Source organism: Colias croceus, chromosome 14 (genome assembly GCF_905220415.1).
Source record: "Colias croceus chromosome 14, ilColCroc2.1".
NCBI classification, from domain to species: Eukaryota; Metazoa; Arthropoda; class Insecta; order Lepidoptera; family Pieridae; genus Colias; species Colias croceus.
The window spans coordinates 2,796,553-2,815,343 of record NC_059550.1 but is presented as its reverse complement, the minus strand read 5'-3'; the positions used below and the strand labels follow the sequence as shown (position 1 = coordinate 2,815,343).

The 18,791-nt window shown below is 33.0% G+C and overlaps 1 protein-coding gene across 1 annotated transcript in view; it reads right to left on the bottom strand.

The window, feature by feature from the left end:
- Positions 1–321: 321 nt before the first annotated feature.
- Positions 322–18,791, bottom strand: part of LOC123697306 (interference hedgehog) — a 51,382-nt gene continuing 32,912 nt past the window's right edge. Inside the window, exons 8-17 of the mRNA XM_045643775.1 lie at positions 18,394–18,524; positions 16,538–16,625; positions 15,581–15,687; positions 14,924–15,042; positions 12,385–12,541; positions 9,131–9,211; positions 8,473–8,592; positions 7,917–8,103; positions 4,515–4,597; positions 322–2,042 (exon numbers count right to left, since the gene is read on the bottom strand). Coding sequence (XP_045499731.1) covers positions 1,923–2,042; positions 4,515–4,597; positions 7,917–8,103; positions 8,473–8,592; positions 9,131–9,211; positions 12,385–12,541; positions 14,924–15,042; positions 15,581–15,687; positions 16,538–16,625; positions 18,394–18,524 — 1,193 coding nt within the window. The 3' untranslated portion in view covers positions 322–1,922. The remainder of the gene's footprint in view (positions 2,043–4,514; positions 4,598–7,916; positions 8,104–8,472; positions 8,593–9,130; positions 9,212–12,384; positions 12,542–14,923; positions 15,043–15,580; positions 15,688–16,537; positions 16,626–18,393; positions 18,525–18,791) is intronic.

The window sequence follows — 18,791 nt, the reverse complement described above, 5'->3', positions numbered from 1 at the left end:
AATGAAAATATTTAGTATTTTCTAAATCTATAACAGTCACGAAATCGAGAAGGTAAATGCCTATGTACTTGTGATTTTATACGAATTATTATCGTAAAATACGGTTGTAATGAGCATTTATATGATATTTTAGGGGTAACTTCAGGATTTTTTTTATCGAGCAAAATTTTTCCAATCGTGTTTTGGAAACAGTCATCCCATCACACATACGTTCTGTAATACATATTAGAAATTTCAGTGCGAAAAAACCTCAATAATTTCAATTATAGCTCATAGAAAACAGTCCATTTTTCCGTGTTCACCTACTAAGGGCCCTTAACTTAATGTAAAAGTGAAGTTCAAGCAAACAAAAACATTCATACAAATTTTGAGCACTGTTAAATGCATTTTGACTATTTAGTATACAAATTATTTATAAATGATACTTTTTACACGAGAATATTAGCCGATATGATGAACTACATTGAAGTACCGTACGGTACATTCACATGGTGTCGAGTGTTTCTCTACCGTACCCTTTTTGCAGGACTCTGTTTAGTAGTATACGTATTTAAATGAATGAGTACACATATGCATGCAGTTTCAAGAGACTGCAAAAAAAAGAATCTTGCTGAAGTTAACATCCGATTTTTCATCTGATGATCGACTAAAAACCGATCAGGCCGTACTGCAAAATGTAAGATTCGGTACAGTGGTAACTATACTCATTCAATACACTCTTATTAAAAAAACTCTTGCTAAAAAAAGTTGTGTGGATTTATGAAACCACGGTAAAAGTGAAACTTTTTTTCACACTATAGAAATTTAACTAAAAATTATCGTATTTGTACGATAATTATCGTACGTATCGTGCGTCACGCGACATGCGCTACACAGCCCAAAAAGTTTGAGACGATGTAATGAAAGTTTCACTTTAAAAAGAAGCGGATGGTGTTTACACACGGGATCTCGATACGAGGCCGTTAGAAAAGGACAATGCAAGATGTGCTGTGTGAATACAACATTCGGTTTTTCCAGATCTGATAAAAATAAGATTCGGCAAATTGTAGCTCCGTGTGAACGTAGGGTAACATTTTGCAGTACGGCCGGATCGGTATGTAGTCGCAAAATATGATGTCAACTTCAGCAACATTCCTTATTTTTCCCTTTCTTGAAACTGAATGCATGTGTTAACTCTTTCATTGAAATACTGATACCACTAAACAGAGTCCTACAAAAAAATATATATACCGGCCGAATTGATAACCTCCTCCTTTTTTTTGAAGTCCGTTAAAAAACTGATACGGTAGGGAAACACTCGACACTGTGTGAACGTACCGTTAGAGACAATATTTTCCAATACATTTTTCTTGAATCTAAATCACCAACAATTATTTTTATATGAAAAATTTTAAAGTTTCCATATAATTTGCGTCGACCGCAGCTGTCGAGAATGCGCTATGAAATGGGCATCGATAAATCACGTTCTACCATTTACTACCATTTTTATATTTAAACTGGGAATGTAGCTTAAAACTAAATTCAGATCTAAGCATTTACAATATAAATAAACGACTTAGCTTAACAAATACAGTTAAATAGCCTGGCAATTAAACTGTTGAGTTAAAAATTAATGTATTTTGTAAAATTTGTAAAAGCCTGTAAATGTCATACACTCTTAGCTATTCTCCAGTAAATTTTTGGATATAAATTTATAAAACATATTATTTCTCTCAGGCTTGATTTCTTAATACTAATCAGAACATAAAATGATATAAAACTAAATAAATGCTACACCACATCCACACTTTAACTAGAAATAAATATATTTTTACTTTTGTACTGTCAAAATCCGTGCACTATCACATATACACTCGAAAATTACTATAACTACCAAAATGGTAGTTTTTTAATTGCAGTCTTGTTCGATTGGAATTTATACTCTATACGTATTGTCGTGAAGGTCCATTTTTCCTTGAATGTGGCAATGTGTCGTCACTGCTCGTGTTGTTGCCGCAGTTGTTGTTGTGAAGGAACGACATTTCCACTCCGGCGTCTCCACCCTGCAAGTCATTTTTAATTTATTTTTTTTATAATTAAATGGAAATTTAATAAAAATTGTGTAGAAGTTGGCAAATGAGTCGACAGTGGATAGCTTTTCTTTAATGCGTGATACGTAAGTATATTCCGAAGCATACAATTTGAAAATGTTATATTAAAATACGTAATTTTATATTATTTTTGTATAAAGATTGATATATATATAAATCTCGTGTCACAATGTTTGTCCTCAATGGACTAAAACCTAACCTCCTAAACCACTTAACCGATTATAATAAAATTCGCACACCATGTGCAGTTCGATTCAACTTGAGAGATAGGATAGTGTAAATCTCAAATCGTTTTAGAGAAAGCGGGCGAAGCCGCGGGCGGTAAGCTAGTAATTATATAATTTGCACAGGCATAGTTTAATAGGTATATCATCCATGTTCTCAGAATTTAATTTAAAACATTTAATAGTAATAATCCACCAATCTTGTTTATTAAATAGAAAGTTGAGATGTTTTTTTTTCAGTGAGTTTTTCCATCGCACCCCAAGTAAGTTAACCGATTGAGATTGTATTTGAAAAGGACAACCCTTCAATTTAACCCAACGTTGCATATTAGGAAATATATTACTCGTTTATCCTAAACTAAACCACAACGTTGAATATTTCTTCTCATCTAGGCTAGAAATTAACCAATAACATTTGAATGAATGCAAAATTAAAAGAAACAATTCAAAATTCAAACAATGAATATGTAGATTGTAGAGGGCGATTAAATCTATGTACATTATAAACAGAGATATTTTATAGATAATCCGCATGTTTTAAATTAATAATTAGCAAAACTCAATTAATATAAACCCTATAACGTTTTAAAATTGGCAAACATGTTATTTCACAACATATTACACATTCACAACCAATAATACGTAATCCCTTATTACGTAGTCTGTATAAATACACGCCCGTATTTAACTTTAGAATATTCATTCATCTAATATTAATTTTATATTTGGAAACTAATTACTATATGGCAACATTACCTTAAAAGTAAAGCAAATTCTTTAAATATACTTTACAAATCTATACTAATATTATAAAGCTGAAGTGTTTGTTTGTTTGAACGCGCTAATCTCGGGAACTACTGGTCCGATTTGAAAAATTCCTTCGGTGTTAGATAGCTCATTTATCGAGGAAGGTTAAAGGCTATCACTCATAAAAAAAACCACCATAAAAAAACCAAATGGCGTATTATTCCCAAAAACCGCAATAGTGCGGCGTGGTTTTTTTAGTGTGATAGGCCTTATTACGAGCAATAATTCTATGCTAGTGACAAGCCGCACTTTTGCGTTTTTAGGAAGAAAAAAAATAAAAACGAAAATCTGAAAAAAATATATTTCTCGGTATTTGGAGGTAGTTTTCCAAAAATAAAAACTGGATAATATGCGCCCAAAGATGTTTTATAAGTCTATATTTATTTAAAATAAATATCTAAGACAGTTACGATTTCAGAATACATTTCAATATTTTTCATGAAAAATTCACCTAAACTTTGCCATTTAAAAAAAAAAGTATAAGAAATTGACACGTGGGTGTTCTACTCTTACATTTTAAATACATCCCTTGATCGATAAATACAATAAACAGCACAGGGAATTTTTTTTGATCTAATGAAACACAGTGCGCTACGACAAACAAGAGTGGAGCCACGGGAGTGAAACCGCGCGGAGCAGCTAGTAAGTACAGAAAATAGGAGAAAAGTGCTTTCACCTCGGAGCTACATTGCTTGATGCATAAAACAGCGCAGCCTTATTAAATATTAAAAACCATTAAGCAAATGCTAGTTTTATAGTAAACTAAATTTAATAAACAAGTTAAAGTATTTATGAGTACCACTTTGAAATAAGATCGCTTAGCAACATAAAGTTATTTATATTAATATTAAAACAGTTGGCACCCATTTAACTTTCAAAATTTATGAATGAATTCAGAAATAACATAATTGAATAGTTTGTTTAATTAAAATTATTCCACTTTAAAGTTGGCAACCCTGAGTTAAGTTTGGCCACATATTGAAATCACAAATAAATAATTCTATCTCATTTTGTAACATATCACACAAGGAATTAATAACACAAATCAGAATAAAGTCGACATATTAAAACTACACTGTGTGATCAATTTTGAGGTTTTCGTTTTCATAGTACATAAATTAGTATTGGCTTGCTTAAAATTTTACGCTACAAGCCCAAATTTAGCTGATTCTAATAACTTCTCTATATTATTTTTTATTGAAATGAAGCTATTAAACGTCCGTAGTTAACGTAAATCACAGTTCGATATTCCCGTAAATATTTCTTAGAAATATCAAAATGAAACTTTATCGAGTACTTTTAACAAAAACTCCAACAACATTTTTAACCAATTATTGACAACCCTAACATAATTTATTTAAAATTGTCCCACTACATAATAAATTGGTCTCACCTCAGAGTGCATCGGGTTGGCCGTAATGGTGATGGGCACTTTGGCCGCGATGTACCCGCCGCCCTCAGCGGATCCCTTCTCCTCTGTAAATAACATTCGCTTTCAATTTTTGCCGGATTTTGTGACTTTTCTTTGGGTTTTTTTAAGGGGAGATTTAGAGTTATGGTAATTGGCCATTAAATAAATAGATTTTTGTATCCGTAAGATTGGGTATGTAAAACTAATTCTATGTGCCTTTGTCTGTTTTCACGACTGTGATTCAAATTTCTGAGCATTTAATCAAGCACACATATGGAATTAATTTTTGCTTAAGGTAGACTTCGTTGCAGCACGATTAAATATGTTAATTAGTGTGTTAGTGAAAAAAATACGTAGCAAAGCATAGCTTGAATAAAAGATGTAACTGTAACGTCGCGACTAACCTACTTCCATTACACAAAAAGAACGAACTGCTAAAAGGAACACTGCATTACTATGTTGTGCTCTGCTCTGGAGCTGAACCACAGCTGAACTAAAGAGCGCAGTTTTCTTATCAGATTTTAGAGTATAAAGCGCTTCCGAGGCTCGCACATAAAACTTAGAATGATAATGAAATGTTATTGCCACGTGGTGGTCGTTAAGCACACAATCTCGGGCTCGAATAAAACGGCCAGAGGGAAGAAGACGGATAGTGGCAACCTCGAATAAAACTTAACCTTATTACCGTCGAGTTGACACTTTATAGCATCTATTTTTGTTAGCTTTACGAGCGATAAGCATACTCAATACGAGTGCTTGTTTACTTTATAGCCCATTGTATCCGAATAATATAAAAATAACGCAACGGGAAATGAGAATCTGTATCGTCGGTCATAACATTCGTTCTGGAATACTCTCATTCGTTTATTATTCGTTCAATCGTTCAGTTATCGGCGCGCATTTTTTACAGCTGGCATTTATTACACTTTATTCCGTTCCTTTATCCATTCATTTACTAAGCGAGTTAATATTTTACATAAACAAATAGCGGCGTTCAGGTAATTTATAAGCCCAGACAGGGTTTATTAGCGCTGTATTAGATGAACAGAGTAAATGCATAGTTTGTTAGAATAATGCTGTTTCTTATATTTTCAGTAAACCACGGTACGAGGTAAAGCTGATGTATTTTCATTAGAACATAAGCTCCTTGAATTAATAACGGGATAATATACTTGCACAAACCTTAGCTTTTTGGCTAAATGTACACGTATATCGTCCAAATCTCTCCAGCTTATTTACGAGTATTAGGTACTTTAAAATAATACATATTATTTTTAAAAGTATAGCATGAAAATTAGTTCGAACGCGCGGCACAAAGTAGACCCCTTAATTTTAACGTTCCATTACGACAATTGTTAGCTCAGCTACACAGTACAGAGAGAGCAATAACGAAAAAACATAAACATAACTACAACGGCTATTGTAATAGAAGTTTTGTATATTTCCCTAATCTAGAACATTTTATTTTATTTTGATCCATAACTGTTTAAGAACAAACGAATTTATCCTCACCAAATATAAAATGGGTGTTAATTAACTTAAACAGTAAACGAAGAATTAAACCTTTTCTCCTTAAACAAAAGATAACTCTTTTGACTTGATGAAACTTTAGCAGTTGAGCATTTCGCAAAAGATTTCACAGGCATAACACAGACGATTACTGTCGATGCCGAATTAAAACCGTACGAAATGCAATGTGGAGCGAGCGGGGTTAACAAACAAAATGTTTCAGTTAAAACCGCAGCTAACATTTTGTGGGCTCATTTTTAGACGTTTCAAAGGAAATGTGCACAATTTGTAAATAACAGTCGTGCTGTAGTTGTATTGTAGTTCGGGCAGTTATCAAATGTGGCGGCGGTTAGCGTAACGACACTTTGTACGTTTGCACGAATGTAATTATATCGTTGGCAAGATAAAGGATAATTTTAAGACGGGCTCGTGTAGTTTTGATAAAGCGCGTTTGTGAAGTTGTAAGTTGAATGTGTTTATGGTGCTCATTAGCTATGTTAGTTCTGTAGAAGTAGACGAGACTGAGTATTGTTCGTGTTGATTTTAGACATGCTTTTAAAGTTTCTGCCGCCTATCGACAATCAGTTCGTCATTAACCGACTTCAAAAAAAAGGAGGAGGTTATCAATTCGGCCGGTATATTTTTTTTTTTTTTTTTTATGTATGTACACCGATTACTCCGAGGTTTCTGAACCGATTTACGTGATTCTTTTTTTGTTCGATGCAGGATGGTGTCGAATTGGTCCCATAAAAATTTTATTCGGCTAGGCCCAGTAGTTTTTATTTTATGAGCATTTTTGTCTGTACTCGGATGACTTAATTGGAATGTAGCAAGTAACTTTGATTCACTTCCCGGTAACCGATTGAGCTGAAATTTTGTATAAGTGTGTAAATTGGATAGCGATGAAACATTATCATGACATAGAGCTGATTTGATGATGGAATCGGAAGGTGGCCATAGGAACTCAGTAATATATTGACTCAACTTTATCGAGTTTGGGCTCGTTTGATTCGTGTTGAAAATTACACTAAAAAGTATTAAATAAAATTAACTGCGTTAAAAACAACCGACTACAAAAACGGAAAAGTAAAAAATAAAAAAGATTTGATATTATTAATTGCTACATATTATTTAGATGTGCTATTTATTAAATAGGTTTGAAGTCGGTGCCAAACACTAAGCACTTAGTATTAAGCCCGTGCACCGACATCAAACCTATTTAATAAATAGCACATCTAAATAATATGTAGCAATTAATAATATCAAATCTTTTTTATTTTTTACTTTTCCGTTTTTGAAGTCGGTTGTTTTTAACGCAGTTAATTTTTATTGACATTGTAAAATATTGCATATGCTTCATATTCTACATTATCCTATATTATAAAACGCAGCATAAAACACGCCACAACACGTGGCACGATGCAGCAACACGCAGCACGATGCAGCAACACGCCGCACAACGCGGCATGATGCAGCAACACGCGGCATGATGCAAACATGCTTCCATACAAACTTTCACATTTATAATATTAGCACAGATATTAGTAGGATACATACATAATATATATGTACTACAATCTATGACTACAATATTGTGTGTTAGCCCAAGCGCCTCTAATGTATAGATAACTAGGTTTCCGCCCGCGGCTTCGCCCGCGCAGTCAAAGAAAAACCCGCATAGTTCCCGTTCCCGTGGGATTTCTGGGATTGCGTGATTTTCCCGGGATAAAAAGTAGCCTATGTCCTTTCTCGGGTATCAAAATATCTCCATACCAAATTTTCATGAAAATTGGTTCAGTAGTTTAGGCGTGATTGAGTAACAGACAGACAGACAGAGTTACTTTCGTATTTATATAATATTAGTACAGTACTCACTAGCAGGGTGCCTCCTACTTCTCTTGCAGAGCAGCAGCGTAGCAGCGAGCACGAGCAGCAACGCAGCTGCCCCCAGGGCTCCGCCCGCCGTCACCAGTGTGCGGCTCTCGGGCTTCGCGTCACCGGCCGGGGCTGCGGTGCTGCTGCTGCTGTTCTCTGATGACGCGGGACGTTGGGTTTTGGCCACCTGGTTTGTGAATTAAATTTAAAGTATTGAAAAAAAATTGGCCACCTGGTATGTAAAGAGGATGACATTGTAAGGCATAAAAAAATATTCCATCGTTTTTTGACAAAAGTACACAATTTTGTATAGACATTAAAAACTTTCATATTTATCCCGGTTTCCTGCCCGTGACCACACTGTAAAGTATTCGAAACGTCGAGATAAATAATGATAAATCAATCAAAATAAAAAAGTATTCACTAAATTTAATGTAGTAATTAATGGTTACTCCCGTAAAAGAAAGAAAATACATTCTGTATGTATTTTCGGGAATTGCCATATAAGAAAGAGAAGAAGATTATCTTTTAATACATCATACAAAATTATACTCACAAGTATAGCACTAAAATCGGACGGCGCTTGCGCAGAATACGCCTGCAGTTTCAACTCGTACGCCGTATCGGGCGCCAAATGCGCTAATGACACGCTTCGCGCAGAACCAGCTACTGTCACCTGGGAATTGAACCTTATTGTAATGTGTTAAAGTCGAATTTGATTTTGCTTTATTACAGAATCTGGCGCTAGGTGCACTAGCGACACGCTTCGCGCCGACCCTGGGAATTGAACCTTATTGTATTGAGATAGGGTGTGTTTTTGATTGTGCTTTTTTACAATTTGAATAGTATCAAATTATAGTGATGTTGAACTTTATTTCATTATGAGAGGGTGTGTTTTTGATTGTGATTTTTTTACAATTTATTTATTAGTGTCAAATGATAGTGAATTTGAGCTATAGTGAAATTGAAATTTTTTGTATTATTAAAATAATATAATTTTTATTACATTTTTTGTTACAATGTGGCAAGCTAGTGTCACCTGATAGAGAACTTGAACCTTACAAAAACCAACATAACATACTACGTAATAAAACAAATCATCATCCCTAATACACGTTTAACTTCACTCCTCCACGAAACCCGCTCATTATTCTCTATCAAGTAAATCGAGTTAACAATAAAAAGGGTCGTTTAAAGCCCAACATTTATATTACCTTTTCGTATGCTCCGGCGGAGGAAACAGCTCGGAAGTACACGTAGAAGCCTTCCGCCTCCACACCGCCCTCACTCGACCACTGGACAAAGGAACTTGCTCATTTTGGACAAATCTTATCTTTATTTTGAATTCTAAATAACAATAAACTCATGTCGTCCTCACTACTTAACCATAATCTTTTGAATTATGTGAAACATATTTTATTTCTGTAATTGTATTTTATTTCCGAGGGCGGGGACCTGGTGATCAGTGATACCGGTTAAAACCCATTTCAGACACCAGCTCCTCCAACTCCAGCTATGTTTTATAATTTTGTATGAATGTAGAGTTTATGTGATTGGGAATTGTGAGGAGAAATAAAATAAAAATGATTTGATTTTGCTCTTAGATGGTAAGTAGTGTTGCCCAAATTCAGTCTTGGTCTTGCAGTCTTGGTCTTGCGTCTTGCGTTTTTGCAAGACAAAGACCAAGAACAAGACCGCGTATTTTTCGCAAGACCAAGACCAAGACTGACCGTGCAAGACTTGAGCAAGAACAAGACTTAGCCTGCAAGACTCTTGCGTCTTGCAGCTAGGACTTAGCGCTATTTCACTGAGTAGTTAGGTGTAACAGTTCGGTGTATAACTAGGTAGGTACGCTTAGGAATTCTATGAGACGCAAAAAACTGTATCAAAGAATATGAAAAACTGGACCTATGCGCATTACTAGTTATTCATTAATCTGCTTGATCTTTACTATGGCTATGTTAATTCAAGCTCACAATGTTCCAACTCTAATACGTTTTTCTAAGATTTAAAGTAAACTTTAATAAATAGTAATAGACTAATAGGTAATTGCAAGACTTGCAAGACTCTTGCTGCAAGACCAAGACCAAGACCAAGACTGGGAGCGCAAGACCAAGACCAAGACCAAGACTAGGTGTATTGGCGCAAGACCAAGACCAAGACCAAGACCAGATGTATTGGCGCAAGACCAAGACCAAGACTGGCTAAGTCTCGTCTTGTTCTTGCATTTGGGCAACACTAATGGTAAGTATTAGATACAAACGTTTTTAACAGATACTAACGGTCCGCCCCGGCTTTGCCCGTGGTACATATTTCGCAATAAAAGGTAGCCTATGTTCTTTCTCAGGGTCTAAAGATTGTCTGTGCCAAATTTCATCAAAATCGGTCCAGTAGTTTATGCGTGAAAACCAAACATAATACACACAAACCTTTCCCCTTTATAATATTAGTATAGATACTGAAATTTTAAATAGCAAATCAACGAAATAAATAAATTTATCAACATAATTAAAACAGATGATGGAAAATTAAAACAAAAAATCACCATTATTATCATACTCATTTTTCGAAAGCCGACGCTTTGCAATCTTAGAGAAAATGGTACTGGATTTCTTGACAAATTTTACCTAAATCCAAGATTTAACCTTTTGACTGTATATTTAATCTACAATGTAATCGAGATTTGAAATACAATACATAATATAGTAACTAATACTATAATATTAATTATTTGCAAATATCCGGAATACGGATATTACCTGAAAACTCAATTTCCTTCTCCTTAAAGTACCCCCTTGTCGTGAAGTACTTATGGAATAACACTGCATTTAGTTTTATATTTATTTTAATACTTTTAAAAAACGGACGAAGAAAATATATTAAGTATCTAAATTCTGAAAAATTATAAAATACGGAGAAATTTATAAGAAAGAAAGATAAACAGGATTCTTTCCGAACATCTTTTAAAAGAAGCTGGGTTGGACAGTCTTCCCTAACTGATATTATAATCTTAGATATTATAATAGTTTGTAAGCCTCGATGAATAGGGGACTTTAAGAATTATTGATCTGTTTTAAATTGTGCCCTTTTATGTGCTAGCCTTATGTTATTTTTTTTATATTGATGGTTTGACTTTGGCTATTATCTGTGTATTTTTACGACGTTTCACCTTAACAGGTAATTTACCAGAATTACCAAAAAACAATTTTTCAAAATTTTTAGATATGATGTTATTGACTCATACTTTATTTATTTAGGTATTATCTAAATATTTCGTATTATATAATTGTAATACAAACAACGTTTTAGAATTAACGAGTCCCTTTCCCTCTGCTTATTATTCCCTTGTTTGTAGTTTAGTTTAAATAAATTTAGATTAAACCTGTATAATTGTTCAAGATCATACGACCCACTTTAACTAGAAACTGTGAATCACTTAACCTAACTACGTATTCCCTTGTTGGCATGTATTTATAGATTAAACCAGACTGTTAGCTTGTAACAATAGCAGCAAAATGTACCTAAAAGTTTAACGAATAAGGTCGAATATAGCATGCAAATAATTTAAATAATCTCAAATTTCAGAAAACTACGGTTTAACTACATTATTGGACACTCGATTCTTAATATGAATACGCTTATTGTGTTTGAAAATGGACTTTATTATTATGAAAATAAGGTTATGATTATGCAAAAATATGAGAATTTTAATGACTTTTCCTTTTTCTGTAGCAACATACTCTTCTAGTGATTTAAAGATTTAAAAGATTCCCAAATGACCGTATTCGTATTTGAATATTAAAAGGGCAATATAAAAGTTATCGGTACTTTTAAATCATATTTAATGGATTGTCCAGTTCCATTTGGCATACAAAAGCTGTTTATTCAATAAATTGGATTTAATTAAACTGCAAAGCCGGATTGTCTAAACATTTTGCACTCCCTGGGCATATTATGACGGCTAACACTATCCAATTAGGTTATTTGCTGCGCTGCTTCAAACTTATCAAAGTCTTATCAGAGTGTTAGTGGAACTTGGCGCTAGGCTTCGTATTAGTTTTAATCTAATATATAAGTTTTTTGCTACATATTTAACGATACTCCCCGCTGTTTGCACGTGTGTGGTGGTTTTGTTTTTGAGGAACGTGATGTTTATTTTTTAAAGAACACTTAAATACGTTTTTAAATCGGTATAATTGCAAAAATAAGAGATTGCATATTATTTTTTATTTTAAACCTACTGGCGTTTTTTTTTCCAACTCACTGACTCACTGGCCCACTCGTGTGTGGAGTTGTGTCAAAACCGTCATGAGTTGGTAGGTAGAGATGTTTTCCCATTTTTACCCACTGCCGCACGCGAATGCGTCGGTGTACTAAGAGCGTTAAAATCCAGGAAAAATGTATAGAATATGATTCTTCTCGAGTGTTATCCCACATGTGAGTATGTGAGTGTGTTTAACCAACTCACCGTCCAATTCAACTGTATAGAGTGAGGTGACAATGCAGTCGCTTTGTCCAAAGCCGGTGCTCGAGGGCCGCGACTCGCACCGCGTTGGAGATAGAACTTGCTGCTGCTGCGGCCGAGTTTGTTGTCTTGGTTCGAGTATACTGCCGCTATACGGAACCTGTGAGTTCAAAAAAAGAATCACGTAAATCGGTTCAGAAACCTCGGAGTAATCGGTGTACATACATAAAAAAAAACATACCGGCCGAATTGATAACCTCCTCCTTTTTTTTGAAGTCGGTTAAAAATGGGTGAGTTAGTTGGTACACATTTTTAGTATGAGTTAGTTGGTACACATTTTTAGTGTGAGTTAGTTGGTACACATTACATTTGTATTGATTGATTCGTAGTGGCCTAATGTGTAAATTGAAGACTGTGACTGTGATTAAGCTTATTATCACGTATTATTTATTCTAACCAGGCCCGGTTCGAATGTACCGCGGCATAGAAGCTATGACTTTTATTGCAACTGTTGAAAAAGTTAAAATGCAAAAAATTGCAATTTTTAAACAATATTTATCGACTATTGCTTTAAATTTAAACATAAGAGCCAATTATAAATACAAACAAAACAGACATGCGTGATTAATATCCCAATTTTAATGAGATGAAAAGTTTAAAGCATATTAATTCATGACATCGTATCATTGAAAATTATTCACAACGAAAAATATCATTATAATCCTTATTATATTATCATCGTTATTCATATGAAAGCGCTTACATTAAACGATTTAATAATGCAACGGATAAATTAAATAAATTCAATCAACACAAGTTTTAAACAAACACAAATCAGTTATTACATTTTCGGCAACCATAATCGGGTTAAAATCAATAATACCATTTAAATTATTCATAGGCCAGTGCGCTAAATATATTACCTACATACAATCAAATTGTAACTGATCGACATCTGTATATATTTACGTATCAAATATCATTACTTGAAATCAATACTGACTAGAAAAATAATGTTAAAAATCATTGGGCGTGGTAAAACTTACTACATAACTTAAAGAATTGTTTGTAATCTTTTGATTAATATTTTAAAAACTTCACTGTTATAGTTGTATTATGTATTGAAGTTCTGACCTATACGTTACCCGCTTTAACTCGATTTATAGGCAAAATATTATAAAATTTGTAAACTGAATTGATTAAATTTTTATCGTGCGCAAACAACTCCATTACTTAATCAGTGAAATTAGTGAAATAAATTGAACTTTGAGTTATATTATTATTATTTAGAGACGTCATTACTAAAATAAAGTACATCCTGAGTTTATAGGTACCTTCTAAATTCATATAATGTTTCCAATAGGTACATGTTTATTAACGGACTGCAAAAAAAGGAGGAGGTTATCAATTCGGCCGGTATATATTTTTTTCTAAACAAAACCACGGCAACACACTAGTGTTATAAAACGATTTGTACCGTGCTTACGAAACAGAGTTAGTTTGGTCAATACATCAGTTTGATATAATGTGCGACCGCGGAACAAATAACCGGTGCATACAATAGAATTAAATTTGCCCAAAATGTTGCAATATGCGTCTAAATTTAACGTACAAATTCTAGATAATAATTTAATTTGTATCATAAAACATTTGAACGGCTGCGGTGTAGTTTAGTTTTGTGTGAATAAATTGTGTTGGTTTTGATTATAAATTTTGCGAAAGATGTCTTTATTCTAATAATATTATAAACGAGAAAGTTTGAATCACAAAAACTACTGGAAGCATTTGGATGAAACTTTAATCATTTAAGTAATGAAACAGTACCTATACAAATATTATAAAGCTATAGAGTTTGTTTGTTTGTTTGAACACGCTAATCTCAGGAACTACTGGTCCGATTTGAAAAATTATTAGTTACCTATTATAGATATAAGTTATAATATATAACAAAATAAGACATGACCTATACAAATAATTAATTTTACCCGCGGATGGAACTGCGCGGCATAGCTTATTAGTAGATATATAATATTTTATAGCAGGCTATCAAATCCAGACCAATTAATCAAAACATAAAACTAATTAAACAGATAACATTAAATTAAATATTCTTAACATTAAGGGTGCTTTTCCATCAATAGTGTGCGAGGATGTGTAGCGAGGAATGTGTTTATAAAAACTTTTCATATAGCTTCATTTAGTTTGAAGTTTGAAACGTTTTTCATTCGAAGCGATATTATTGGTTATTGACAAACACATTCCCCTCTTCACATCCTCGAACATTATCGTTGGAAAAGCTCCCTAATAACCTTAACAAAAAAGAGTGTGTGTACTTATGTACACGCGTTAGAAGTTATACTTCTTTGGCGTATGGAAAAAATAAAAAATACTAGAACATATAACTTAAACATAGTTACATACCACGTAGAACTAACTTCATGCTGTTAAATTTAGGTGTCGGTGTCGTAAAAATTCACTCTCATCATTTTTCTCCATCGCGCCAAAAGAAGTATAACTTCAAAAATTAAATTGTACTACTTACTTATAATATCTATCGGGTAGCAGACCATCGATTTCATACGAATGTATGTAAGCCGGAATATCGTAGTTAGCTGTATGCCATTGCGCTCCAGAGGAATTACTTGCTTCACGATATTGGACCTAAAGTAATAAAAATAAATTATTAAAGGTATAGTAATATTAGTAAACAGGTATATAATTGTTTAAAAGACAATTGGTGTCATTATAGTTAGGTGAAATACAATCAGTATCTCAACCATCTTTATACAATTTTTCGCTCTTATGGGTCGTAGAATACAGAATTACAGAGTGAAATTTTCAAGTAGGTATGAGTGGAAGGTCAAATTCTAAACTAGAAGAAATATCAAAGAATACTCAAAGAAATTTTAATGAAAATCATCAATTTGAGCCTATCAAATTAGGTAGGTATGATTTACAAAAAAAAAAAGGAAAGCAACAGCAGTTTTTATCGGCACATCCACACAGATCAAGCTGATTCGCAAGTGATCTGTGTGGATCTGCCTATTAACTCATTTAAAAAAAATCTAATTTTTTGAATGCCCCAGAATGTCAAAATGACTCGGGTTCGAATTCGTGATAGAAATTTTTCTATTCTTTGCAAATGTATTATTTATAACAGCATTTTAATAACACAAAAACAATAATTCCAAATGATTACCTTATAGAACTGTATGGGCAGGCCGTGGTTGGAGTGCGACCACGACACCATGACACTTTCGTCCGACAGACGCGTCACGTTCGGACGGGATGGCGCTATTAGCACCGCTACATCAATAAATATTCATTTTATTTACGTTATATTTTAAAATTATTATCAACGCCAATTGTTTTTGAAGTGAAAATTCTTTAAAGTAAAATTTCAAGGTTGCGTCATGGCAATACCGTCACGTCATGGAGTAAGGCGACGATTTTGATATTTTTGAATGTTGGCAAAGAAGTTTCACTTCTGACATGTGTGCTCGGCACACGCGCTCTCAACGCGCTTAAAGAAGTTACACTTCAAAAATCTTTGTCACTCTCTAGCTCCTACACATCCAGACACAAAAGAATTAAATCGATCTGTAGCTACGGGATAGAAAGACAGACAAACGTTTATTTATTTATTTTATTTTTTTGTTAAATAGATATGTCATATAACTAACTACTTATGTTTGCAAAACTAATCAATTTCGTTTCTCTTTATACTATGGTATAACTGTGTTATCAATTTTTCATACGAATTTTATAGATTTAGAGGAGATTTACTCTATGTTTAGTTTAGATTTTGACAAAGCAGCTATCAATCACCATTCGTAGCGATTAAAATCTTCACAAACGTATTTCAAACGATATTTTAAACATCGGATTTTATAATTAAATGTTCAATTTCCATTTTAAATCTTTTACATTTGACATGAATAACTTTATCTAAACAGCCAATTATATAATAAAGGATACAGACGAAAATATCAAATTGTCACTTTTTTATAAATTATGATGCCACTATTTGTTGTAGTCGTGTTATACAAATTTCCATTATAACAATTTTCTATACTTTGTATTTCCATAATACAAAGTATAACTATAAAATCTTGTTTCTGGTATAATTTTATAATGATCGTATTTATGTATTTACCTTTATGTTTTCGTAAGTTCTTACGGCTGTGTCGTTTCGGAGGTTGCGATGGTATGTGCATTGTTTTGGGCATTTCTGCTGAATAATCCTGTAACAATAGATAATGTTGTTAATTAGGGATAGGTAATTCATTCATTCATACCTACAATTCTTATTACTTTAACTTAGAAAGATACGTTAAAGTACCTAAACTCTATAAAGTACTAGCGGTCCGCCCCGGCTTCGCTCGTGGTACATTATTTACGTTTTCTCTACATAAGAACCATCCTCGTACTTCAAGGAATATAATAAAAAAAAAGAATTATCGAAATCGGTCCACCCGTTCACACGTGATGCCGTGACAACGCGAGTTTCATTTTTATATATATGTATAGATTTTAAATTTAATTATTTTAAATGGTTTCAAATATATTTCATGACAAGATTACGGTCCATTAAACGCAAAATAAAAATTAATAGTGTTAGTTTATATTGAAGGACAAACAGGCAGATAAAGCGACATTGTTTCATACTATTTTTAATCGTATAGCTGAAGGTAACTAGTAATTCATAATAATAAAAGTTTCCTAACTTTAATTTTTGAACATGTTTCTCGGGAATACTTTTAGCTAAATGACTGCGCCCAACGGCAACATAATGTTCAACGACATTCTATTTTTGTCGAAATAAACCATTTTCTTTGTTAAATTTGAGAAAAATAACATTCAAAGACTAGACATTACATAAATAATTAATTGTACCTATGTATTATTCAGTAATCTTCTCGTTTCTTATAATAATTTTGTAATAAAAATAATAAATGCCGTAAGTACCTAATTGAGTATTAAATTTTGAAATATAATAAGAACAATTTGAGACAAGTCTTACGCTAAAAATAATATGATTGAATTGTAATAAAATATTTTCAATCAAGAAAAAATATATTCTGAAATTTGTCTCGTCAAAAGTGAAAAGCTATAAACTTTTAGAGCATATAAAACTTACCTTGCCACATTATTTTAAATGTACGTTGTAACAGTGACATTTTAACGGCGGTTGCTTCCATACACAAGAGATTGTCTTCTCCGTAGAATGATTATAATAAATATAAATAAATATGTAATGCCGTGGGCTGAATAGTAGTCTACGTGTTTAGAGTATTTTGATGAAAGTTTAAATTTATTTATTTATTTATTTACATCACATAGAACTTACTATCATTACAGGATTCTAACCTAATTCGACAGTGTTCTTTTATAAATTAACAAAAAATTAAATGTTAGATTAATGGTAAATGATGTAGATGTTCCTTTTAATTGGTGTATTTGATTTATTAGTATGTAATTATTGTATGAATAGCTGTAAGGAATCAGAAATAAATAAAAATTCTCTATATACCTTTGAATAATGAAAATAATATCATATATGAGTAAATTAAAATGCAACCTAACCGTGATAATTGGGATAAGAGTGAGTTATAATGTGGGTGTTTGATCAAAGTGGTTGTGAACATAAAGCAAAGATAATATCGGGTGTGAGTATTTTATTGGAATTGTTATGTGTGTGTGCGAGTTAGTACATGGTATCTTCGCGTCCAATATCGGCACGGGAAGTGTGAGTGTTGGTGTGCGTGAGTACTTTAAGCAAGTATGAATGTGAATAATATTGCATGTGTAAGTGTGAATAATATTACATGTGTAAGTGTGAGCACATCTAGTATATTATAATACAATAATACACACTTATTGCAAGTGTGAGCGTACGTAGTATTTCAAGTGTAAGTACAAGTGTGAGTAATATTGCAATTGTGCGTGTGTTTGAGTATTATAACTCACAATATAAACTTGTAGTTTGTATTGTGAGTTAGTATCACTTACCGCATCAGATATCTGCACGGGTACAACAGTAAGCATGGCGGCGTCATACGCACAACCGAGCGCGTTACAAGCGATACACTGTACGATGCCCGCGTGACGCTTTTCAGCACGCTCCATGTATAATTCTGAATCTGTATGAAAGATTAGAATATAGGGGATTATTGGAAATAGGAAGAAAATTTAATATTACTTAAATACAGATAAAAAAACAAACAAATAATTCAAATACATAGTGCACTAGTTCAAAAGTGGGGTAATTTTGAAAACTTATAAATACTACCACTTGAGAGCGTCGTTTTATAGTAAGTAGGTATTGTACGAAATTCTTTCAAATTTGTATTACACATTATTGTGTTTTCCAAACTGTTAACAGTACTATTTCACAGAATGATCAAACA